At 36.4% G+C, this 24,826-nt stretch overlaps 1 protein-coding gene and 1 long non-coding RNA gene across 5 annotated transcripts; both read left to right on the top strand.

The window, feature by feature from the left end:
- The first annotated feature begins 912 nt into the window (after positions 1–912).
- On the top strand, positions 913–24,001 carry LOC114305480 (uncharacterized). 4 transcript variants are annotated; one of them, XM_082898419.1, is made up of 11 exons: positions 913–1,164; positions 1,604–1,846; positions 2,607–2,736; positions 13,597–13,749; positions 13,893–14,137; positions 14,243–14,312; positions 16,641–16,847; positions 21,173–21,465; positions 22,339–22,417; positions 22,514–22,651; positions 23,482–24,001. In XM_082898419.1, exons 1-11 carry the CDS (start codon positions 1,118–1,120, stop codon positions 23,554–23,556), a joined length of 1,680 nt encoding a protein of 559 aa, XP_082754545.1. In that variant the 5' UTR covers positions 913–1,117; the 3' UTR covers positions 23,557–24,001. The 4 variants fall into 4 exon arrangements, with proteins under 4 accessions (XP_082754545.1, XP_082754547.1, XP_082754544.1 ...); XM_082898418.1 differs by having other exon boundaries at positions 917–1,164; positions 13,890–14,137; XM_082898421.1 differs by lacking the exons at positions 22,339–22,417; positions 22,514–22,651; positions 23,482–24,001 and adding an exon at positions 21,836–22,052 and having other exon boundaries at positions 915–1,164.
- On the top strand, positions 9,774–11,045 carry LOC145804469 (uncharacterized). Its single transcript, XR_014346238.1, has 3 exons — positions 9,774–9,910; positions 10,229–10,299; positions 10,972–11,045. It is a non-coding gene; the product is annotated as an uncharacterized LOC145804469 (long non-coding RNA).
- Positions 24,002–24,826: the final 825 nt, after the last annotated feature.

Raw genomic sequence — 24,826 nt, 5'->3', positions numbered from 1 at the left:
ACAAAATTAATAATTAAAAATAAATTTATTTCAGTTAAATTTAAATAAAAGCAATTATTCAATTAAATTTAAATTAAAAACAATTTTAATAATAATAAATTGCACAAAAATTGCACAAAAACAAAATTAATAAAAAATTAAATAAAATTAAATAAATTGCACAATTTTATTTCAGTTAATATATCAATATAAATTTATTTCAATTAAATAACTTCTTTGGTATTTTCTTTGGTATTGTAATAAAATATTAAAAAAAAAATTGTTCTAATTGATATTAATGAAAAAAAACAAAATAATAAAAAAATAAAATAACTTCTATTAAATCAAAAAATATAATTGACAAAATAAATGACACTAATTTTATAATGACACTAATAAATGACACCAATTTCAGTATTTTTAAATTAATTAGTATTGACACCTAATTCATTTGTAATGAAAAAAAAATAATACTAATTGATACTATTATTAATTTTAGTATTAATTGATGGTAATTAAGCCATTAATTGACATAATTAATTTGTAATGAAAAAATTTAAAAAATTATACTAATTGATACTATTATTAATTTTTGGTATTAATTGATGGTAATTAAGCCAATAATTAATACTAATTAATTTGTAATGAAAAAATGAAAAAATTTAAACTAATTGATAGTATTATTAATTTTAGTATTAAGTGATGCTAATTATATTAACTTTTATTAATAAAATAATTTTTTAAAAATTAAAATTGAAAAAATGACAAAATAATCATTTTTATAAATGAATAATTATACAATAAAAAATTATTTTACAATTTATTAACCAAACATTACTTTATTACTTAAATTTATAATCTCACAGCTACATTATTAAACAAGTTACCAACTTAAACTATAATCAGTTAAGTTATACCTGTAATCACTTTCCCACGAGTCTACACACAGCTCTATCAAATGGGTCACTCATGTCTTCTTTTTCTTCTGCCTTACGACACGACTTGATTTCCCATCAATTAGCGGTCAACGCAGGGAGGGAGAGAAAGATGATGATGATGATGATGGTGATGAGAGTTGAGAGTTGAGAGTTGGTCTTCGCATTCGAAGCAGTCACTGTAATAAAATTGAGAACACATCATGTCAAATTCCGCAGCTCTGGAAGCCTGTGAAAGGTGGAGACTCAGGTGATTCTCAACACTTTCACTCTTCAATGATTTTTTGTTTTTTTTTGTGTTTAATTATTTGCCAGCTCTCTTTGATTCTGTTTTTTCGTTTTTTGGTTTTCTTTTTTGGGGAAACTTTCTAAACTAGTTTAGTGAACTGTATCTTTAAACTAATTACATGAAAGCTACCTTATTTTTAGAAGAAATGGTAAATTATTTTTCAAAAACTCAAATTTTATTTGTTAGTATAGTTTCAAATTAACCCAAAAAATAATTTAAAGATAGCTTTTGAATTTTGAAAAAAGTTTTGTATTTTTGTTTCTGAAAAACACAAAATCATTACCACTACTGTTTTTGTTGTTGGGCATTGTAATTATTGCTGTTTTTGTTGGGCTGAACAGTGAAACCCATCAAGTTGTTTACTCTACTGTTTGATAGAACAATATGATTTTTGTATCAGGGGAAATGAAGCTTACAAACAAGATGATCTGTCCAGAGCTGAGGAATGTTACACAAAGGGTGTGAAGTCTGTTCCTTGTAATGACATATCAGAATCCTTATGCCTTGAGCCTCTTGTGCTGTGTTATAGTAACCGTGCTGCCGTACGCATGACTTGCAAAAGGTTTAGAGATGCTTTAGGAGATTGTCTGGTGGCTGCTACTCTAGATCCTAACTTTCTCAAAGTTCGACTCCGGGCTGCAAAGTATGGCCTTCCTTTGTGCTCCCACACACATATTTTGTGCATATACTTTTTGGGCTAATTTGGTTGTCCCAAAAAAAATGTGAATTGGACCATTTCAAAATTAACCCATTAACCAATTAGATGGTTAGATGAATTTGGTGGTAAACATAAAGCTCAAGAATCTATTAATTTTACTTCCTTTGTGAAAATTTAAAATCAGCTTATGTTGAATTACCTAATCTATATTTGGGAGAGCTAAAAGCTATTCTAGTTATTCTAAATGGAATAATTCCATTTGTGCAACCCCATGGTCCCTCAATGAATGTATGTGGCATATATGGCGAACTCACTTCATCATAAAAGGTTCCCTTTTTCGTTATTGTTTTTTGTTTTTTGTTGTTTTTGTTTTTTACAAGAGGAATGTACTTTTTGCAATGAAAACAGTGTGACAAAAGTTGCTAATTTTCCATTGTGACAAAACTCCTTTTCATTGCTCTACGGGTAAGCTTGTTGTGGTGGTTGGTGTTTTGGTCATGATAAACTTATTGGGATGAGCTCATTGTGATGAAGGAGCAATGATTTGTCACAATAACTTTTTTATGATGAAATTTTGACTTGTGACAAATCATTTCATGGTGAGAACCTTTTTCTATTGTAGTGATCATGCATAGGTCGCTTTACATGTTGCTGACGGACATTGTTTATAAGTCTTTTTTGTTTATTTATATTTTCTTATTGTTTTTTGTTAGTAACATTTTTATTCTGATTTTTGTTTTTCTAGTTGTCATCTTATGCTGGGAGAAGTTGAAGATGCGGTGCAATATTTCAACAAGTTCACGGAATCTGGGGGTTATCTATGTTTGGATCGAAAAGTTGTTTTAGAAGCTGCTGATGGGCTACAAAAGGCTAAGGTATCATTGTTGTAGTTTTGGATTTTGGTGGTATCGTTGTCATCATCTTTGATAATTCTCTTTAACAAACCATTTCACTACTCCTTTCATCAGTTGATCCATTTTCATGTAGATTTTTGTCCACCTGCTATTTGTAGAATCCAAAAAAGAAATTATAGAAGAAAGGGCAATGGGAACGTAGATATACACGTATTTCTTATCTATTTAAAGATGTATGAGTAATTATGTTTGTCTGCCTGTGCATGTGCATGTGCATGTCATGATTCATAAATGTAGTTCTAGTGAAATGACTAGGAGATCCTTTACAAGTATTTTGAAAAATGTTATTTCTTGACCCGGATTTGAGTTCTCTTTTTCAAGCCAAGTTGGGACATTGTTATGAACAATACATTTATGCCTAACTTGTTTCACATTACAAAAGCTTTCTTCAAATTTAGTAGACACTTTTCAAGCCAGATGACAGATGGGACATTTGTAAGTTTTCTGTATTTTTGTATATGCAACTGTATGTTAGATTATAATCAGACCTTAGATTGTATAGCCCTAACTCCTAAACCAAAAAGGAAATACAATACATAAGACTCTAATACAATCATGCCTCTAATAGGACTCTAATATAATTTGTAAGATTCACAGTATATTTCACAATATACTCTCACACCCCCGCTTAAACTCAAGGTATTTTAGCAGAAAAACTTAGAAAAATATGAGGAAGAAGAACTCCGAAAAATATGAGGAAGAAGGAATATATTTCTGTTATATTCAAAACTTCTTATCTTACAAGACCAAATGACACTCCTTATATAGGAGATATTACAAACATCATTATAACCCATTATATGCCACTTACATATTATATATTACCACTATCTACCACTAACATATTATATACATGCCACTATCTACCACTAACACCACTATCACATATTCTATACATGCCACTATCTACCACCAACACCACTATCACATATTCTATACATGCCACTATCTACCACCAACACCACTATCTACCACCAACACCACTATCATATTATATACATGCCACTATCTTATTATTAACACAAATTTCCAGCACTCCCCCTCAAGCTGGTTTGAAGATATCTTCCATAGCCAGCTTGCTAGTCAGCTTATCAAATTGCTTCTTGTGTAGTCCCTTCGTTAGCACATCAGCTAATTGTTCACCTGTTGGAAGGTAGGTCATACAGATTATGCCAACATTGATTTTCTCCTTGATGAAATGTTTATCCACTTCTATATGTTTTGTGCGATCATGTAGAACTGGATTATGAGCTATAGATATAGCTGCTTTGTTGTCACAATAGACCTTCATAGGTGTCGGGTGAGAAAGCTTTAATTCTTCAAGAATTCTTTTAATCCACATTACTTCACAGATTCCATGGGCAACAGCTCTGAACTCTGCTTGTGCACTACTTCTAGCTACCACATTCTGTTTTTTACTCCGCCATGTAACTAGGTTCCCACCTACAAAGGAGCAGTATCCAGATGTTGATCTCCTGTTTGTAACACTTCCTGCCCAGTCTGCATCTGTGTATACTTCAACTTGAAGATGTCCATGTTTCTTGAACAGTAAGCCTCTCCCTGGAGTTCCTTTCAAATATCTTAAGATCTTATAAACGGCCTCAAAGTGTTCTGCCCCTGGTGAGTGCATGAACTGACTTACCATGGTGACTGCAAAGGCAATATCAGGCCGCGTATGAGACAAGTAAATCAATTTCCCTACAAGTCGCCGATATTGTTCCTTCTCTTTGACTTCTTCAGCCTTAGCAGCTTGTAACTTCAAGTTAGGCTAGATCGGAGTCTCCACCATCTTACAACCAAGCATACCTGTTTCTCCAAGGAGATCAAGAACATATTTTCTCTGATTAACGAATATACCTTCCTTGGATCTTGCAAATTCCATTCCGAGGAAATACTTGAGGGCTCCCAGATCCTTAATGTGAAATTCTTTTGCGAGTTTCTCTTTGAGGGCTGCTAACTCTGCTTCATCATTACCAGTTAAAATGAGGTCATCAACATAAACAATCAAAATTGCAATTTTACTGTCTTTTGAATGTTTATAAAATATTGTGTGATCTGCTTGACTCTGCGAGAAGCCACAACTGATAACTGCCTTCCCAAAGCGTTCAAACCACGCTCTTGGTGATTGTTTGAGTCCGTATAATGACTTGTTCAATCTGCATACTCTGTCGCTTCCAAGTCGCTGCTCAAATCCCGGCGGTAGGCTCATGAACACCTCCTCTTCAAGATCACCATTGAGAAATGCATTTTTAATGTCAAGTTGATGTAGAGGCCAATCTGAATTTACTGCAAGAGATAACAGTACTCTGATGGAATTTATTTTAGCAACAGGAGCAAACGTCTCCTGATAGTCAATCCCATAAGTTTGAGTGAAGCCTTTAGCCACCAGTCTCGCCTTGTATCTCTCAACGCTTCCATCTGCATTACATTTTATCGTAAACACCCATTTACACCCAACTGTTTTCTTGTCTTTGGGTAGATCAACTATCTCCCAAGTACCACTTCTCCTTAAAGCATTCATCTCTTCCATGACTGCTAATTTCCAATTCGGATCATCCAATGTTTCCTGTATATTCCTTGGAACAAACAAGTGTGAAATCCTAGATGTGAAAGCTCTATGGTTTTTAGACAGTCTTTGATAGGAGAGGTAATTTGCAATAGGATGTTTAATACAATTTTGGACACCTTTCCTAATTGCTATAGGAACATCAAGGTCGGAAATAGAAGGAATAGGATTACCTAAAATTTCAATGCCAGAACTCGGGTGGATATTCGGGTCATTAGGATGGACATTCGGGTCATTATTCCTCAGATAAAATCGCTTCCTAGTATAAACCTGAAGCTCAGGATTTAGATCATTTTGTAGTACTTCTCCCTCTAAACAAGAATCTTCTTGACTAGGCACCATAGAACTTGGTTCTCCTAAGTGATCATTATCAGACAGATGTGGTTTTTGTGCAGGATAAATGACATTGGGGAGCGGGATAGAAATATCCCAAAAACGGTCTTCTACTCCACTTGTCTCCCCCTGAAGAGAAGTGTTGGGGAAATAGGATTTTGTTTCCACAAATGACACATCCATACTCACATGAAATTTCTTGGTTTGAGGATCGAAACACTTATACCCCTTTTTGTTTGAGGAATAACCCAAAAAAACACATTTTATAGCACGGGGGTCAAGTTTTGAACGAAATTGACTGGGAACATGAACATAGGCAGTACATCCAAAAACTTTGGCGGGTAAATCAGAAAACAACCTCGTGTCAGGAAAAAAAGTTTTGAGACAATCAAAAGGTGTTTTGTATGTTAACACCTTTGTAGGCATCCTGTTTATCAAATAAGAGGCTGTTAAAATTGCTTCACCCCATAAATATTTAGGAACATGCATGTAAAACATTATAGCATGTGCTACTTCAAGTAGATGTTTATTTTTTCGTTCTGCAATGCCATTTTGTTGAGGGGTATCCCAACATGTAGATTGATGAAAAATTCCCTTTTTTTCCAAAAACTCACCCAACTGCTCATTGAAATATTCTGTTCCATTATCAGAATGTAAAATACCAATTTTGGTTTGAAATTGGTTTTCAATCATATTGTAAAAATTTGTGAATAAATTTTTCACGTTAGATTTTTTATTCATCAAATAAATCCAACATAAGCGGGTATGGTCATCAATAAATGTAACAAACCATCTTTTACCAGAAAGAGTAGTGATTTTAGAAGGGCCCCAAACATCACTATGAATCAAATAAAAAGGTTTGGAAGCCTGGTAAGGTTTTGGCAAATAAGTAGAGCGATGAAATTTTGCAAAAATGCAACTTTCACAATGAAAAGAAGAACAATCAATCCCTTTAAATAATTCTGGAAATAAATGTTTCAGATAAAGAAAACTAGGATGTCCTAGCCTATAATGCCATAGCATTATTTTTTCTCGAACAGAGATTGAACTAGTACTATTAAAGCTCTGAGCTTTTTTATTACTAACAGGTACTTCATCAAAGTAGTAAAGACCTTCAAGCATCCTAGCACGCCCAATCATCATCCCCGAGTTCTGGTCCTGAAATTCACAATGGGATTCAAAAAATGTAACACGACAATTAGAATCTTTAGATAGTTTACTGACAGACAAAAGGTTACAGGCTAAGTTGGGGACGTGAAGAACAACATTGAGATTAATTTTCTCAGTTAGTTTAATAAATCCTTTTCCTGCAATAGGTGAAAAACTACCATCGGCTATTCTGATTTTGTCATGACCAGAACAAGGGAAATAGGTACTAAATAAATGGGAAAAACTAGTCATGTGATCGGAGGCACCGGAATCTATGATCCACGGAGAGAAGTTTAGGCAAGAGAAGGCTTTAGGATTTCTACCTGTTTGTGCCAACAAAACACTAGGAGTACCGGATGAGGAGTTGGATTTTATCAGCTTTAAGAGTTGATCAATCTGCTCTTTGTTGAAGGGACCTGAATCGGCTTCATTAGCGGTAGGAAAGCCACGATTCTTCTCTCCTTGTTTGCTGCTTTTCCAGTTGACAGGTTTGCCATGGATCTTCCAACACGTTTCACGTGTATGGCGAGGCTTGTTGCAAAAATCACACCAGACCCGTGGCTTATCATCAAACCTGCGCTGGTAATTTGCAGCCTTGTTGGCCGCAGCATCGCTAATTAAAGCAGAAATTTCAATTGATTCACCAGTACCTTTTTTCTTAAGCATGACGCTCCTTCGGCTCTCTTCCCTTTTGACTTCGGCAAATACTTCGCCAATGGATGGGAGAGGAGGTCTGCCAATAATTCTTCCTCGCACTTCATCGAACTCAATGTTGAGGCCGGCAAGAAACTTGTAAATACGGCTGTCTTCCACAGTTTTCTTGTGGTGGTTGCAGTCGTCAACCGATTTCCATTCGTATGTGTTGAAGATGTCAAGATCCTGCCACAACCTTTTCAACGAATTGAAATATTTGGTGACAGAATCATCTCCTTGACGAATCTCTCCCAACTTCAAAGTTAATTCGAAAACTTGAGATTGATTTCCTAGGTCAGAATACATCTGACTAACATTATCCCACAACTCTTGTGCAGTAGTATAGCACATGTAATTAGAGCTTATATCCTCCTCCATGGAATTGACCAACCATGTCATAACCATGGAGTTTTCAGCGTCCCAACTGTCGAATAGCGGATCATTAACAGCAGGAGCCTTCTTGTCACCAGTGATGTAACCGATCTTTCCTTGCCCACGGATATACATCCGGACAGATTGTGACCAGCGGAGAAAATTATCACCATTTAGGCAGATGGTGGTGATTTGGACAGAGTGAGAGTTGGACGTTTTCACCGGAATGGCAGCGGCAGGGGTTGAAATGGTTTCGGACGTGACTTCCGACATGGCTATGACGGTTTTAGGACTGCTGTGTTTTTTGTTGCTCTGATACCAACTTAGAAAAATATGAGGAAGAAAAACTCCGAAAAATATGAGGACGAAGGAATATATTTCTGTTATATTCAAAACTTCTTATCTTACAAGACCAAATGACACTCCTTATATAGGAGATATTACAAACATCATTATAACCCATTATATGCCACTTACATATTATATATTACTACTATCTACCACTAACATATTATATACATGCCACTATCTACCACTAACACCACTATCACATATTCTATACATGCCACTATCTACCACCAACACCACTATCACATATTCTATACATGCCACTATCTACCACCAACACCACTATCTACCACCAACACCACTATCATATTATATACATGCCACTATCTTATTATTAACACAAATTTCCAGCAGAAAACACTGAGAGTTTGCTAAGAATAAACTGAAATTGAGCAGTAGTGTGAGTCTTAGTGAAGAAGTCTGCAAGTTGCAAAGCCAAATGGATGAAAGGAAGCGAGATAGAGGCAGACTGCAGATGCTGGCGAACAAAGTGACAATCAATCTCAATGTGTTTTGTCTGCTCATGGAAGACAGTATTGTGGGCAATCTGAACAGCACTGCGGTTGTCACAATAGAGAGAGGTCGGAGAAGACTGAGAGACACCCAAATCAGACAAAAGACAACGAAGCCAAACAATCTCAGCAGTGGCATGAGCCATAGCACGATACTCAGTTTCAGTAGTAGAGCAAGCAATGACTGATTGTTTCTTGCTTTTTCAAGAGATCAAGGAATCACCAAGAAACATATAGAAACTAGACGTAGACTTGCGATCAGTAACATCACCAGTCCAATCAGAATCAGCATAGGCCACCAAATCCAAAGAGGAAGGAGAGGACAATAGTAAGCCCAGAAAGATGGTACCTCTGAGATAGAGAAGAATGCGAACCAAAGCAGCCCAATGAGTAGAGCGAGGAGCAGAAACGAACTGACTAACCACATGAACAACATAAGCAAGATCAGGGCGAGTGACAGTAAGATAAACTAAATAACCCACAAGCTTACGATATAAAGTGGGATCATCCAGAGGGACACCATTAGTAGAGTTAAGTTTCACATTAAGCTCAATAGGTGTATCAAAAACCTTAATATTGGTAAGACCAGCACGGTGAATGACTTCATTAGTATACTTAGTCCGAGACAGAAAATAGCCCCTTGGAGAAGAAACAACCTCAATACCAAGAAAATACTGTAATGGACCCAGATCTTTCATTTCGAAGGTACGGAAGAGATACTGTTTGACCTCAGAGATAGTAGAAGAGTCAGAGTCAGTGATGATCACATCATCTACATAGAGTAAGAGAGCAACAAAACCAGCCGATGTATTGTAAAACCCAAGTTGTGTGTAGGATTATTTTATTGGATAGATTAGTAATTAAATTAATTTATATGGGTCATTTATTAATATCAAAGAATTAGTTATGAGATGGCATTATATTTCCTATTACTTAGATGGGTAATTTTGTAACTTTGTGAAATTAGGTTAATATGCCCACCTATTGTGGCTTTAAGTCTTGGAAAACAAACAAAACAGAGGCTATGAATTGCTCCATAGGCGGCTAGGGTTTGAGAAGGTAAAAGAAAAAAGAAAAGAAAAAGAGAAGAGAGGTTCAAGTGAGGCTACAATAGGGATTGAAGGCAGCACGTTGGTGATTTTTGGGACACCCATTGGTTAAGGTAAAATCTGTCTTTACTGTTAATTATTAAGTTTATGTTGAGGAATTTAACAATCAATGCATTAAGGAGATTTGGAAGATCTATAGGTGCCTACTTAGGTTTTGAGAATTGGGTGCAATGTGTAAGTGTAACTTTGGATGGGTAATAGAAACAATGGAGTTTTGTATCATGGGTAAAGGTGTGTTTGGCTATAAAGTTGGGTTGAATGGTTTGATCTCTTGAATATTAAAGTAATACATTAATCTAATATAGTGGTGCTTTTGTGAGTGTTTGTAACATGTAAAAAAATATTAATTTATTTGAAGTTTTATTTAATAGGTTTGTGTGATTGAAGTGGTGAAATTGGGTGTTTGGAGTTGGTGTTGGAGTGTTATTTCTAAGCGTTTGAGGTAAGTAACCCTCTATCACTGTTGGTTCATTTTTATTCCTATCGAATCGTTTAAAATCAGAAATATTTATTTATATCCTTCATGTTCTCTTAAAATAAAATATGGGTCAAGTATAAAACAACATCGAATATTATTATGAAAATTATTTGAATATTTGATGAAACTATTTTGAAAATTGTACTAAACATTTATTCTGAAAATATCGAATGTTTTATTTGAAAGTTGTGTATTGTTTGAATTTTGAACATCACTCTAGTCTGACTATGATTTGGACCCTAGCCAATGGGGGTTATTTATTGGCACAGAAACTAGTTTCTTTTGGGGCTTTACCACCGGCCTATGTGTGGTTCTGGGCCTTGTCACGGGCTAAGTGACCGTAGTCACCAAGACTTGGGTTTTGTGAATTGCATCATTGAACCATTTGAATATCGAACCATCGATTTGAACAACGAATTTCCTTTGAATTATCTTGTTGGATTTTCAATTAAAATGTATTGTACATTGTTTATTTTTAGCTATGAAACTGTCTTACAAATAATTATTCATTTATTGAATGGTAGCAAAAAATATATTTATTGGTTATCGACTATTTTTTTTGTATACTTGATCCAGCTAATAGTGATGGTTGGTTATTTACTGGGCTGTCTAGCTTACCCTTATTTTATTTTTCAGATTCTGAGGAGTAGAGCTGTGCAGGGTTTTTACTTGTGGGAGTACCGAGAGTAGGACTATGATTTGAGTATTTGAATCATTATTATTATTATTATTTTTATTAGTGGACTTGGTGGACAATTTCATATGATAAGAATTATCTATTTGTATGGTTTTTAGCATTATGATATTTAAGGATTTAATTTGAGTATTTTACATTGTTGGTTATGTGTTGGATTCTTAGCCTTGCATGCTCACTTAAATGAGTGTGCGGCGTTGTCACGGAGCTTGGGGCGTGACATGTATGTCTCAGAAATAAAACAAAGTCGGAAGCAGAAGGATGAAACCCAAGCTCGGTAACAGTAGTCTGAAAGCGATCATACCAAGCACGAGGAGATTGCTTTAGACCATACAGAGCACGCCAAAGACGATAAACTTGGCCAGAAGAATGGGGAAGGCTAGGAGGAGGACGCATGTAAACTTTCTCAGTGAGATGGCTATTAAGAAAAGCATTCTTAACATCCATCTGATAAAGAGGCCAAGAACGAATAGCAGCGACAGAGATTAAAGTACGGACAGTAGTCATCTTGGCAACAGGAGCAAATGTCTCCTAATAATCAATACCATACTCCTGAGAGAAACCTTTGGCAACCAAACGAGCTTTGTAGCGCTCAAGAGACTCATCAGAATGAGTCTTGACTTTGTAGACCCATTTGCAACCAACCAAGTTCTTACTAGCAGGCAAAGGAACCAGCTCCCAAGTACTAGTTTTTTGTAGAGCAGACAACTCATCCTCCATAGTGTGAACCCAATGAGGCTCCTGTTTGGAGGATGACGCGCTCGAGTAAGATATCGGTGTTTAGTAGGATCAGAGTCGTCAGAAGCAGGAGGAGCAGCAGCAGGGGCAGAGACAACCAGTGGAGGAGGAGCCTTGCGACAAGAATAAACTAATAATGGAGGAGGAGAAGAAGCTGAAGGAGGAGAAGTAGCCAAAGGTGAAGTAGGAGGAGAAGATGGAACAAGCTCAAGAGGAACAATGGAGATGTATTCATCAGACGAGACCTCAGAAGGAAATGGGTCAATGTGAACTAAATCCTCATTGGATACTGGAGCAGTGAGAGGGGGAAGTTGAAAGTAAGGCAGATGTTCGAGAAAAGCAACATGACGGGAGACAAAAAGGCGACGAGAGACAGGATCGTAACAACGGTAGCCTTTCTGAGTAAGATTGTAACCCAAAAAGATACACAAGACAGACCGGGCACTGAGTTTGGTCATATTTTTACGAGGAAGGAGGACAAAACAAGAAGACCCAAAAACACGTAGGACGGAATAATTAGGAGTTAGGGCTATATAATCTAAGGTCTCTAATACAATCATGCCTCTAATAGGACTCTAATATAATTTGTAAGATTCACAATATATTCTCACAGCATTAACTAAGCGTTCATAAGATCAACTCAAGTCCTATTTTTTTTTTTTGGCTAGGCCCTCAGAAAGTGTTGCTTTAATGCATCTCCTTACAAATTGATAAAGTTTTTGCCAGTTGGGATATTCTGGATTAGTGGAAGATGAAGAAGAATTGGCTGTGATAACATTTTTTAAGAAGAGTAATGCAGCCATCAACGAAGCCAAAGAGATCATTACAGATAAGAATAGAGTTGAGTTGATCTTGCCAAATGTAGGTACAAAGCCAAGCAAGTATAGATTAAGTCCTTGCTCCTTTGGGACCTATGATTTTCACTTAAACATAACTAGCAATATTGCCGATGGGGAGAGAAAAAGAAGAGGAAGAAGAAGGCATGGAATCTGGGAAAAGTAGGGTGAGTTATCTTGAGAGAAGTTACTGTTATGGATTGTATGGTTCTGATACTGTAAAACATTTAGAGAATTTGTTCTAAGGCAAGTATTGTGTTTTGCCCTTGACAAGTCCAACCACTTGTAAAAATTATATAATTACATAAAATTACATATCTGTACCTTGCACAATATACATAGCTGAAAATCTAGAAGGACCTAAAGGGAACACACTTAGATATATATAAGGAAAGAAGCTAGAATTGTTCTTGAATTGATGTGATATGATTTGAAGAATATTGGGTATGAGCTCTAGCTGATCTTACTCCAAAACTCATGCTGTATGATTTGCTGGATGGGTATGGCATTGTTATGATTTGTGTGATCTCTTTGGATTCCTTCATTAACCAAACCAACCCAAACCAAGCCTTAAGTCCCATCAAATGGGGTCGGCGACATGAATCCTTCTTCTCCATTCGACTCCATCCAAGGCCATATCATTATTCAAATTAAGGAGATTCATATCTCTATTTACTATACTAGCTCACGTTAATCTAGGTTTGTCCCTTCCCCTCACACTTCCATCTACCGTTACTATGTCGCATCTCTTGACTATTGCCTCTGTTGGTCTCCATTGTATATGACCAAACCATCTTCATTAATCTTCAATTTTTCAAACTTTGTGCAGTATATAATTGATCACATTGCTGTTATGCGTCCTTCTTGAAATTACTAAATTAACTTTTTATACCTTTAGTTATTCTACAATTTCCTTCTGTGTGTGTGTGTGTGTGTGTTGCAGGCTTCTCTATGAATAACTAGATAATCCAATGTCTAATATGGTGATTGCAGAAAGTGGCCAATTGTATACATCAATGTGCTGAACTCTTGAAACAGAGAACTTCCGATGCAGCAACTAATGCGTTAGCAATAATTGATGATGTCTTATCAATAAGTTCGTACTCAGAGAAATTACTTGAAATGAAAGGGAAAGCTCTTCTTATGGTTTGTCTATGCATCTCACACAACTATTTATACTTGATTTATTAAGGCCGTGAAATTCAATAAACTCCCATTCCTTAAAACTTTGATTTGTATGTCTGAAATTTCGGTCTCAGCATTGGCTTTATTTCTGTGGCATCTAGCAGCTGCAGAAGTATGAAGAGGTGATTCAGTTGTGTGAGCGGACTCTTGGTTGTGCTGAAAAGAATTTCCCCATGGTAGGTGCTGGTAACAATTTACCTAAAGGGAATGGTTCTCAATACAATAAGCACCCGTCTGTAAGGCTGTGGAGGTGGCACCTCATGTCCAGGTCCCACTTTCAATTGGGGAGGCTGGAGGTGGCTCTCGATTTAATTAAGAAGCACGAGCAATTGAGATGCACTGAAGAGAAGTAATACGTAATTTTTATCATACACTACATTTTCTGGTCTCCAGTTAAAATTGGGCATTCCCTTCTTTAAACATTTTTTAAGAAACTAATCTAATTTATGCTCAGGTATCAAAGCAATATTTTGGGTTCATCCATGCTATTTGCTGCTACTATACGCAAACTTTTACACTATGAGGTATGCTGCCAATTTTTTATTTGTGACTTGGATTTGGAACCATAATTGTGTAAGGCATGAAAAAGGTGTTGGAGGTGTGGGGGGTTGAATAGGGCTTTTTAATTCCTCTTAACTTTTGCCCAAATTGCCTTCTCTTTAATTGATGTAGTTGTCTTGCTTCTTTCAAGAAGGTTAGTTGTTAAATGAATTGACATAGTGAAAAGGATTATACTTCAAATTATTTCAAGGGATACATTCAACAGTTTTGTATTAATCTCATACATTCACAACATGATCACACAAAATAAATGCAAGTAATGTAAAGAGAATGAACATAAGGATTTATAGTGGTTCAACATACCCCTTGTGCCTATGTCTACTCTCAGCCTACCTTTCCGGCATATTCTAATCTCCATTAATCAACAATAGGTTTTCCCAATGTTTAACTCAAAATCTTTACAACTCCACTTAAATTTTGTCTATGATCACCTTCACCCTTTATACTCACAAATCACAAAACAAACAATAGGGTTTTCTTGGCTCATCCCAAAACCAACAACCACCACCAATTCACAACTTCCTAGTACTTAAACTAAGTTTCTTGTGAAGAACTTCTTAGGATGTCTCTATATGAGTAGTTTGTCTGTGGTGAATGGTGTTTTACACTGAATGAAGCTAAGCAGAGATTTTCTACCTATGATAATGAATTTTATGTAGTTGTACGGTCTTGCACCATTAGAGGTGTTATATTGTACCCTAGTAGTTTGTGTTATTTTTTGACCATCATGCACATAGGCATATTCACTCTCAGATTATACTTGGTGCTTGATATGTTGGATAGGTAGAATTCTTCTACGAGTACACTATTGTTCTTAAGTGCCACATTAGTGTTGAGAACAAGCTTGTGAATGCTCTTAGTCAAGCTAATGTTGTCGTACAATCCATAAGTGTCCATGTGATAGTATTCAAGAAGTTGAAGGGTCCTGGTTTTGGCCTTTGTTTTAAAGAGGTTCGAGATAGTAAATGTTGTGAATGTGTTAATCTTATCATTTAGGACAATTATGTTTTTAGAGGCACTAGGTTGTGCATTACTTGTAGTTCACTTAGGGACTTCCTAGTTTGGGAGCTATATGTTGGTGGTCCTGCAAGCCATTTCAGTAGGGAGTCTAGGGACAAGACAAGACCATAGCTTTGGTGGTGGTGGTTAGATTTTAGGGAAAAAGCTTTGGTGGTGGTGGTGGTGGTGGTTAGATTTGAAGCTTTGATGCATTTTGCCTTGGCCTCGCCTCAAAGCTGGCATTGAAGGGAGTCTCCGTAAAGCCTTTTGAAACTGTCTTTAAGACCACCTTGTAGCCTAAAGTCGAATAATAATTTAATGGAATAATAGACCCCCTTTAATTTTAAATGAATATGAAAATTCAGTTTTCAACAGTGAGTAACAATTTCAGCCTCCCATTTGGAACTGTGATGGGTAGAAGCTTTATCTTTTTTAGTGCCTGCATCTATTTTCTATTGTCACTTGATGGATTTACAAATAGCCTCCATAGAACCAATCATTGAAGGAAAATCTTTCTTTGTACTCTCACAATCTTTTAGGAAGACCTCTAATTTTGATGGAAGCTCTATGTTATTGATATGTGGCCAAATAATTCAACATTGCATGAAAGTCTGATATTAATCCCAGGTATCAAGTTGGTAAAGGGCATTTTGACAGTACAACAAGGATTTGTTGCAAAATGGATTGGATGTGGTTGGAAAAAAGTAAAATTTGGTTGTCTGAAGAGAACTAAGGTCTATAAGACCTGTTTCAGTGATTTGAAGTGCAGTTCATGAAAATAACAAGAAGTGGTCATTTTTGGAAGAAGATTTAAGTTTTGTGTAATTAGATTATATGCCCATTTAAATTTATGTGGTCATTATTTATTTTTTAATGTCATTTATTGTAAAGAATCGGTTGATCCTTTTTGAACTTTTGGTAATAAAGTTGCTTTTGAACTTAAAAATACACACAGTACATAACATGTGTGACATGCTTTCAAAGAATTCAGTTGTGTAGGGGTTGTGGCATGCTATACATACATCAAAACGTGTTCTTCTTGGTAGAATCTATTCTTCAAAAAGGTGGAATTTTGCGGCATCCTTTTCTAGCACTTAGCCAAAAAAATAGTCTTCCTTTTCTGGCAAGGTTAAAATTTTATGCTGTTCATATTTATCTATTTCTTTGGATTCATGGTTGACTTGTTTTGCTTTTTTAGTCACTCATGTAATTGCAACCCTTGATGCTTTATGACGAGGTTGGTGTTCTATGTATTGAACAAACATTGTGTTTTTCGATTGTTTCAATTCCAGAAAGCTGGGAATGAAGCACTTCATGCTGGAAGGCATACGGAAGCAATAGAGCATTATACTGCCGCTATATCAAGCAGTACTGAATCACGTCTCTTTACGGCTATCTGTTTCCGCAAGCGTGCTGCTGCCCGCCAAGCTTTGGGCCAAATTTCTGATGCCATTGCAGATTGCAATCTAGCGATAGGTCTTGATGGAAATTACCTGAAGGTTTGCCCAAAATTCTGTGTACCTATCTTATGTGGTGTGCTGGCCTAGATGTTTTCTTTGTTAGAATTTGGAAAGACATTGATAAATTATTTTCTCGTGTTATTTTTCTATCTTACTTCATCTCCTATTTCTTTTTCTTTTCTTTCCTTTCCTTTCTTTTTTAGTGAGCCGAAATAGTGTTTTTGTCAAGAATATCTTACTGCTTGATTGATGACTTAGATGTGTTACATGGACTCTTCTAAATTTGTGAAGTATCCATGCTGGACACTTTTACACTTGGATGAGGGTATTGGATGTGTGAGTTGTATATGCACCCAACAAGTATGACTAAGTGGTCAAGTCTACCATATATCTGTGTTAGACTGCATCCCATTTTATGCATAGAATGTTTTTTGTTAGCTTGTAAGCATCATTTCACCAGATTAAGTAAAAGAATGATTTAGAAAACAGGAAATCTAGGCATGTCCTTTTGTCCTTGGACATGAGAATTAGATGAATCCAATATTCATGACACTTTCCCACACCCGACACTAGTACCCAAATCCATGTAATATAGTAACTCGAGGAGTTTTTGTATTTTGTCACTAATGTGGGGGTGCTAGTTTTGGGTTTGGAAAGTGGGCTTTGAGCGTTCCCCATAGGTCTTGGGTAGAACTCAACCCCAAAAGCTAGTTGTTGCTGTAAGGGTGTGCTTATGCTTATATACTTCACATTACTTTCATACCATGGTGATGTGGGACTTCGTTTCACACCCTCTCTCACACACAGCGTGCTCACTCGGCAGCACTTGATGTGTGCAAGCCAATTACACGCACCCTAGTGACCCCTGGATAATCCGATTCTGATACTATGTTAGCTATTGAGGTAAGTATGTTCTCATGCTTATACTACACGCACCCTCAAAAGGTGTGCCCAATCTATCAAAAGGCGTGCCCAATCCATAAAAAGGCGTGCCATCAAAAGGCGTGCCATCAAAAGGCGTGCCCAATTCATCAAAAGACGAGCCATCAAAAGGCGCGCCAGACACGCGGCGATGCACGTGATCGACAGTGCGCGTGTCGGCCTCTTCGTCATGTTCTATATAAATCAATGCGGAGGCTGAGAGAACATGTGGAAATCAAACCAGTCTGAAACCTCTGAAAAAACTCTGCGGTTGCTGAGAGAGAAACTCTGTAATACTCTGTAACCAACCCGTCTCTGAAACACTCAGCAACATGGCTTCTTCTTCCCGTCCAGCTACCCAGAACATGGCCTCTTCGTCCCGTGGTCTGCTCACTCTCTTTCCCGACCTCAATGAGTCAACAAGAGAGATAACTGGTGCGGTGGCCAGTGAACCTCAACCAAACACCTCTGTGTTTGCTCCGTTGAACTTTCCGATGCGGTCGGTGGAGCAAAAAATGGCGGTGCAAACTGATATTGAGGCCAATCAGTATACTTTAAAGTCATGTGTGGAAACCATGACTGCGGTCACAAACTTGTCGCACCGGCTTCAGAGTAGGACAAATGAGGTGCAGCATTTAAACGCCCAACTGGCTCTGCTCCAACGCATGTATAAGGATGCGCGAGCAGAGATAAGTGTGCTAAAGGCAGAAAATAAGGAGCTGAAGCGGAAGGCCACCGTGATGTTCCGATTTGGAGGTCCGCCATATGCTGCAGTGGAGGACTATGGGGGAGTGAACGTGCTCGGTGGTGTGGAAAACACGGAGGCAGCACCGTCAAGGGCCGCCCAGGACGGAGGCAAGAAGAAAAGACCGGCGGCAGAGTAGAGAAGAAAATCCTGCCTGTGGATGTGGTTGTTTTGTGGTTGTTGTGTTTTTTTTTTTTTTTTTTTTTTTTGTTGGTGTAAAATTGGGAGCGGAGTTGATCCCCTGATATGAATAAAATGACAAGGTTGTGGAATGTTGTTGGTGTGATTTTGTGTTGTTGTTTTGTTTAATAATAAAAATAAAATAAAAATAAAACAATGGATAAAGAAAATAGATAAAAATATTTGTGGATGGGTGATATGAAAAACATTGGTGTGATTTTTTTTTATTTTATTTTATTTTATTTTTTTTTGTTTTTTTTTTGGTAAAGAAATAATAATGAAAAAAAGTTTCGTGGCCCACGGTTTGGGGGAAAACCTGCAAAGGGTTTGGGTTTTTTTTTTTTTTTTAATTAATGATAATAATAATAATAAGAATATATGAATGGCGAAAGGATGTGCCTCGGTGGGTTGGAAAGTGAAAAAATGAAAGAGAGAAAGTGGGGTACATGATAATGAGGATGATAAGAAGAATAAAATGAATAAAAAAATTGGTGTGGGGTAAGGTAGTGGCTTTATTTGAAAGACAAAAAGATAGTGGATGTAAATATTAAAAAGAAAAAGAAAGGAAAAAGAGAGGGGTGATCCACGAGGCAAAAAAGTCCTTCCCAACAATGCTCTCTAGCACTGAAGACTTCCCAGAGCTCTGGCCACCGACGACGGCGATGGAAGGAAGAGAGTCCCAGAGAGTGGGCAAAGCGCTCTCTTCGCCATGATCGCCTAGAGCAGTGCAAGCTCTCTGTAGTTTGTTGACCAGAGATATCAAGTTCTCCATTCTCGCTGTGTTTCTCAACCAAATCAGCAAAACGTAGCAGTATCCGTGACCGTTCATAAGCGGTCATTTTTGGCCATGGTCCCTCATCAAATGCCTTACGAGCAGCAGATACAGCACGGTTTTATATCTTCTGCATGACCTTCGGCAACCTGAGCAATAACCTCTCCTGTCCGAGGGTCATAGGTTGGAAATGTTTTTTCGGACGCTGAATCCACAAATTGGCCATTGATTAGAAGTTGGGTATGTTCGATTTGAACAGGTGGAGTGATCGGTTCTGCCACTGCAGCAGTGCTAAATCCGAGGGCGCTTCTCGCCAAGCTAGAATTTCTTCCTGTGGAGAGAAAGAAACCAGCAGAAAGAGAGAGAGAACGACTGAGCAAAGAGGAGACTATGCGAGCTGCAGCCATGGATGGCCTTCTACACTACAAAGTAAAGAGAGACAGAGGGAGAGAGAGGATGAGGGAAGCGAGGCAGTTGAATTGGTTGAGATCCGGCGGGCGGTCAAGGCAAGGTTGCCGCCCACCGGAAAGCGAAGAACACCAAGATCTTTAACCTTGCTCTGATACCATGTAAGAATTTATGTATTATTGATTGATATATTGATGATTTTCTGTCTATTACAAATGGTTCCTTATATAGATGTAGGTGTAGTGGATGGTGGTGGTAGGTGAGTGTAGTAGGTGAGTGTGTGGTAGGTGATGGTAAGTTGGTGGTAGGTGATGGTAAATTTTAACAGCCCGCCGCAAACTCAAGCAGGATAGAAACTAACCAACTTGAGTTTGGAGAGAGTAAGAAAACAAGAAAATACATAAAAATAAAAGAGGATAGGAGACACTGTATGGTCGTGTCAGACCATTGGTGAAGACACTGGATGGTGGTGTCATAACGTTGTAGAGGACACTGTATGGGGGTGTCATAACGTTGTAGAAGACAATGTTGTGACAGTTGTTGTGACAGTTTACGGAGTCTTGCTGGACCCTTGTAGAAACTAACCGGAATCAATGTCGGGACAGTTTACAGAGTCTTGTCGGACCCTTGTAGAAACTAACCGGAATCAATGTCGGGACAGTTTACAGACCCATGTTACTTGGAACATGGATCGTTCCGGCAAATGGAACCGAAACAGGAATGTAGTACCCTACATACACCAAAATCTGGTCTAATAGGGGTAGACTTCTGTCAGTTACATTATTGGAATTTAAGGTATTTCCAGACTAATTTTTTAAACAATTAGACATTTAATAAAATATAATCTATTTTATTTCTACTAATCATGCAAAAGCCCATTTCTAAGAGCATTATGGCGCACTTTTTACATTTTATCCTTCCAAAACTCCACTTTCTCTATATTTTATTTTATTTTATTATATTTGATTTTTTTTTTTTTTTCTTCTAAGGAAACCATTTTGGGGGAAAAAAAGGAGGAAAATTTGGGAATCATTTTGGATCGCTAAATTCATTGTTTTGGAACGTGTCTACCATATTTTGGAACATGCATATTAATACGTAAATCGCAAGGTTATTAATGTTTTGCTAGTAACATTGTGATAAATCCTCGAGTTAATACAGTTGAGCCTTTTTCAATAAATTGTAGCCGTTAGATATTCCTGTAGTTTTTACTAATGAGTTTTGATTGTTTTTTTTCTTTTTCACTTGGATATGTATGTCCTTTCAAAGTCCTTTTTGTGAATCTTATGGACCATGGCTACTAGTTTGTGTACCAGATTGACGCTGTCCTTTTTGCAGGCAATGTATCAGAGAGCCACCTTACATGAGACAGTTAGAGACTATGAACAAGCAACTAGTGACCTGAAGAGATTCTTATCCATTCTTGAAGAGCAATTACAAGAAAAGGTTCAAGTGTCGGGCACACCAGATGGACCAACTGGCAGCAATGTGGATGAAAGGGCCAGACAGTCTGGCACACCCGATGGAATAACTGGCAGCAAAATGGCAGCATTAAGAAGAGCTAGCAGGCACCTCACATTAGTGGAAGAAAAGGCTGAACAAGAAACCTTCTTGGATCTTTACCTCATTCTGTAAGTTTTCCGCATATCACCTAGTTCTGTTTGATGTCCATTTGGTATTGAATAAACTTAATTTCTAATTTAAATACTAATTTTATCATGACATTATCTTATCCTTTTATTCTTTCTCTTTGTTTCTAGAAATTGTGTATATTTGTAGTTGATTTTCATGGATGTTTAGTAAATTTTAGCATCTTGGAAATCAAGCATGTGAAAGTCCTCATTCTGCCACATTCTACTAGATTTTCTTTCCAATGTGTTATGAAATGAATACAACTATTATATTGTGATGTATGATTTTGTATGATTGATATCAATAGTGTTAAATAATTACTAATAAATTTGTGAATGTTGATTATGTATTGTATTTTGCACTCAACAGTAATGGCCTGATGAATGAAGAGTGTGCATAAACACTCTCCAACAAGCACTGCTAACGATGGTAGGCGGCTCTTGTTGTACAAAGTATGTAACTCCTAGAAAATTCATCTAGATGATTAAAAGGATGTACAATAGAGAAGTTTCTGCCTTGGGAGCAATTCATTTTGGGATGAATCTGTCGGAATATTGATTATTAAACTCTCATTTTTGGACTGCAATTGTATCCCTTTCCCATGTGTTATTATTACGTTTTGATGTGTGTTAATTGCAAATGCTGTTTGGTGTTTGATGTAAAAAAATTGCAAACAAAATATGAAGTTCAGTTTTGTGTCGCATATTAACCACTTTTCTTTGCAATACTTTTAAGATGGGGAAATCATGAACTAATCTAACTAGATACTTCTTTCTAGAGTTAGGTTTCCAAATTATTTCATGTGATTCCAATTATTCCAATTGTTTGTTAGGTTTCTAAAGACCTCAATTATTTCAAAATTCCAATTGCAGGGGAATCAAGGCATCTGATACGGCATCAGAAATCAAACAGGCATACCGGGAAGCAGCACTTAAACATCATCCAGACAAGGTTTTTAGTTTTAATATATGCTGTCTAGATATTTATTATTAAATATATATATGTATATTTTTGGTCATCTTTATAATAAAGTGTATGTTGACATAGGTAGCTACTAAGTTCCTGGCAGAGACTGGAGGAAATAGGCAACTCTGGGATGAAATTGCTGATGAAATCTTCAAGAATGCTGACAGACTTTATAGGATGATTGCAGAGGCATTTGGCGTACTTTCAGAGCGCACCAAGGTCTGTTAACTGCATGGTCATTGCAACTTCTTGTGGTCTTTGTGAGCATCACATTTGTTTAACATTTATGTTCTTACTTTATCTTCTTACTTTATCCTTTCAACATCATCTATGACATTGCTAGTCTTTACATTACATGTTTTAGGCTTTATCAATCTTAATTTTTTCAAGTTGCATTAAGACTAAAAGTTCACTAGATAGTTAAACCTTGATTGGGTGGGTTTGGAATTTTCTTTTTTATTAGTAGCTTTTTTGCTTTTGTAGAATCTAAAAAAGCTGGTGTGTTTGGTAATTGCTAAAAAATTGCTTTATTCCTTTGTGGAAAAGTTCACTGTTTTGGCTTTGTTAGCTCTTCTCTATTCTTGTGTCCTTCCAATCTCATGGATCTCTTAAATGGGAGATACTGAGCTATAAGCCTATAAACTTAGATCCAATCTCTCAAACCTTTGTTATCACCTACTTTTTTATACATGTATATAAGAGAGTCCTGGGTCAGCGTCCTGGGTCAGAAATATCAAAGAATTCTTCAAAACAGAAGGATCAAATACGAGACATCATGTTTGACAACTTTTTATTTCGTATGTGACCCCTGACTTGTGGTGGCTATTGCCCTCAATAGAAGGCCTGTGCAGGTCTCTGGAATTGATTAGTTGAAAGCCCCAAAATATTTCTATTAGGCCTAAATATGTGTTTTTTTAAACCTGGTTAATAACCCAGGATCAAGTTTGAGTCTCATCTGAACGACTATTGTGGAATTTTCTTCTTGATTTATTTTTGTTCTGTGTGAATTACTAATGAGTCATATTAACATAATTTTTTTTGGTTTGCAGCGTGAGGCGTATGATCTCAAGGAGGAATGGAGGAATGCCCAGGAGAACAGCAATGGAGGCAGAGCTTCAGTTTGATTATTAGTATATATATATATTTTTTTCTAGTACTGGAACTGAAGTCCAAGTTTTTTAAGCTCTCAATTCCTAGATTTTCGTTTCAAAGTGAAAAAGATTAAAAAACAAAGAAAAAGGAAAAATTTCGAAAATTAAGAAAAGATTGGTACTTAACAAGAAAAAGTTTCATAAGATTCTACAATTTCTCTGCCAATCCCCATAGGAAAGAAAAAAAGCAAAAAAATGTGCATTTGTAAATATGGATGGTAAAGGAAAGTTTTGTCTATATGAAATTGTAATACGATACTTGTGAATGCTACAAATTAGTTATCTAGGGTTAAATTATTATTCAAACATTACTATATACTTAGAGGTACAAACTATAATCTCTCGTTCTCTTTGATTATGACTCGTTGTGATATTAGTTATAATTTGATTATATTGATTATGATTTAGTAATAACTTATTTCGATTGTTATTTTGATTGCGATCAAAGAGGTTTTTAGTTCCAGCATGTGGTGTTTGGTTATATTTCCTTTGTGATTCTTTAATTATAACTGAAAAAGATTTGATTAGGACACAGAATGATATCAATAACATAAAATATCAATAACATAAAATATCATTTAGTATATCATTTTTTGAAAATGTGTATTATAAAAGGACACATACCTAAATTGTCCATTTATTTTATTTTATGTTATGTAGGGTATCTTGGGCCAATTTACATACATCAGACTAAGTCTTTATAGCCCGAACAAGCCTTTCGAAACAGAATTTTTATTTATTTATTATTATTTTTTATGTAGGGTATCTTGCTTTTATTTTATTTATTTATTTTTTATTTTTTGTTATGTAAGGTATCTTGGGTCAGCGTACGCGCATCAGATTAAGTCCTTATAATCCGAACAATCCTTCCGAAACAGGACTTCTTTTTTATTTATTTTTATTTTTATTTTTTTTGTTATGTAGGATATCTTGGGTCAATTTATGCATACCAGACTAAGTTTCTATAGCCCAAACAAGCCTTCCGAAACAGGACTTGCGCCCTGCGGTCCGTGGCCCCAAGGTATGCATTTGCTAGCTAGGGGATTTAAACTTGAGACCGGAGAGGGAGCAAACCTTCAAGCCCCAGTCTTCACCCACTAGGCCAACCATCCTGTGGTTAATTGTCAATTTGAATACTTACCAAAAACTTAGCAAATAAAATAAATAAGGGACAATTAAAATAAAATAAAATAAAAAATCTCTAAGATTTGAGCCTTATAAAAAAGTAAATTATGAGTTTTTA

Source organism: Camellia sinensis, chromosome 12 (genome assembly GCF_055761805.1).
Source record: "Camellia sinensis isolate YWXY chromosome 12, ASM5576180v1, whole genome shotgun sequence".
In the NCBI taxonomy this organism is placed as follows: Eukaryota; Viridiplantae; Streptophyta; class Magnoliopsida; order Ericales; family Theaceae; genus Camellia; species Camellia sinensis.
The sequence above is the reverse complement of the archived record's forward strand: the minus strand, read 5'-3'. Positions and strand labels throughout refer to the sequence as shown.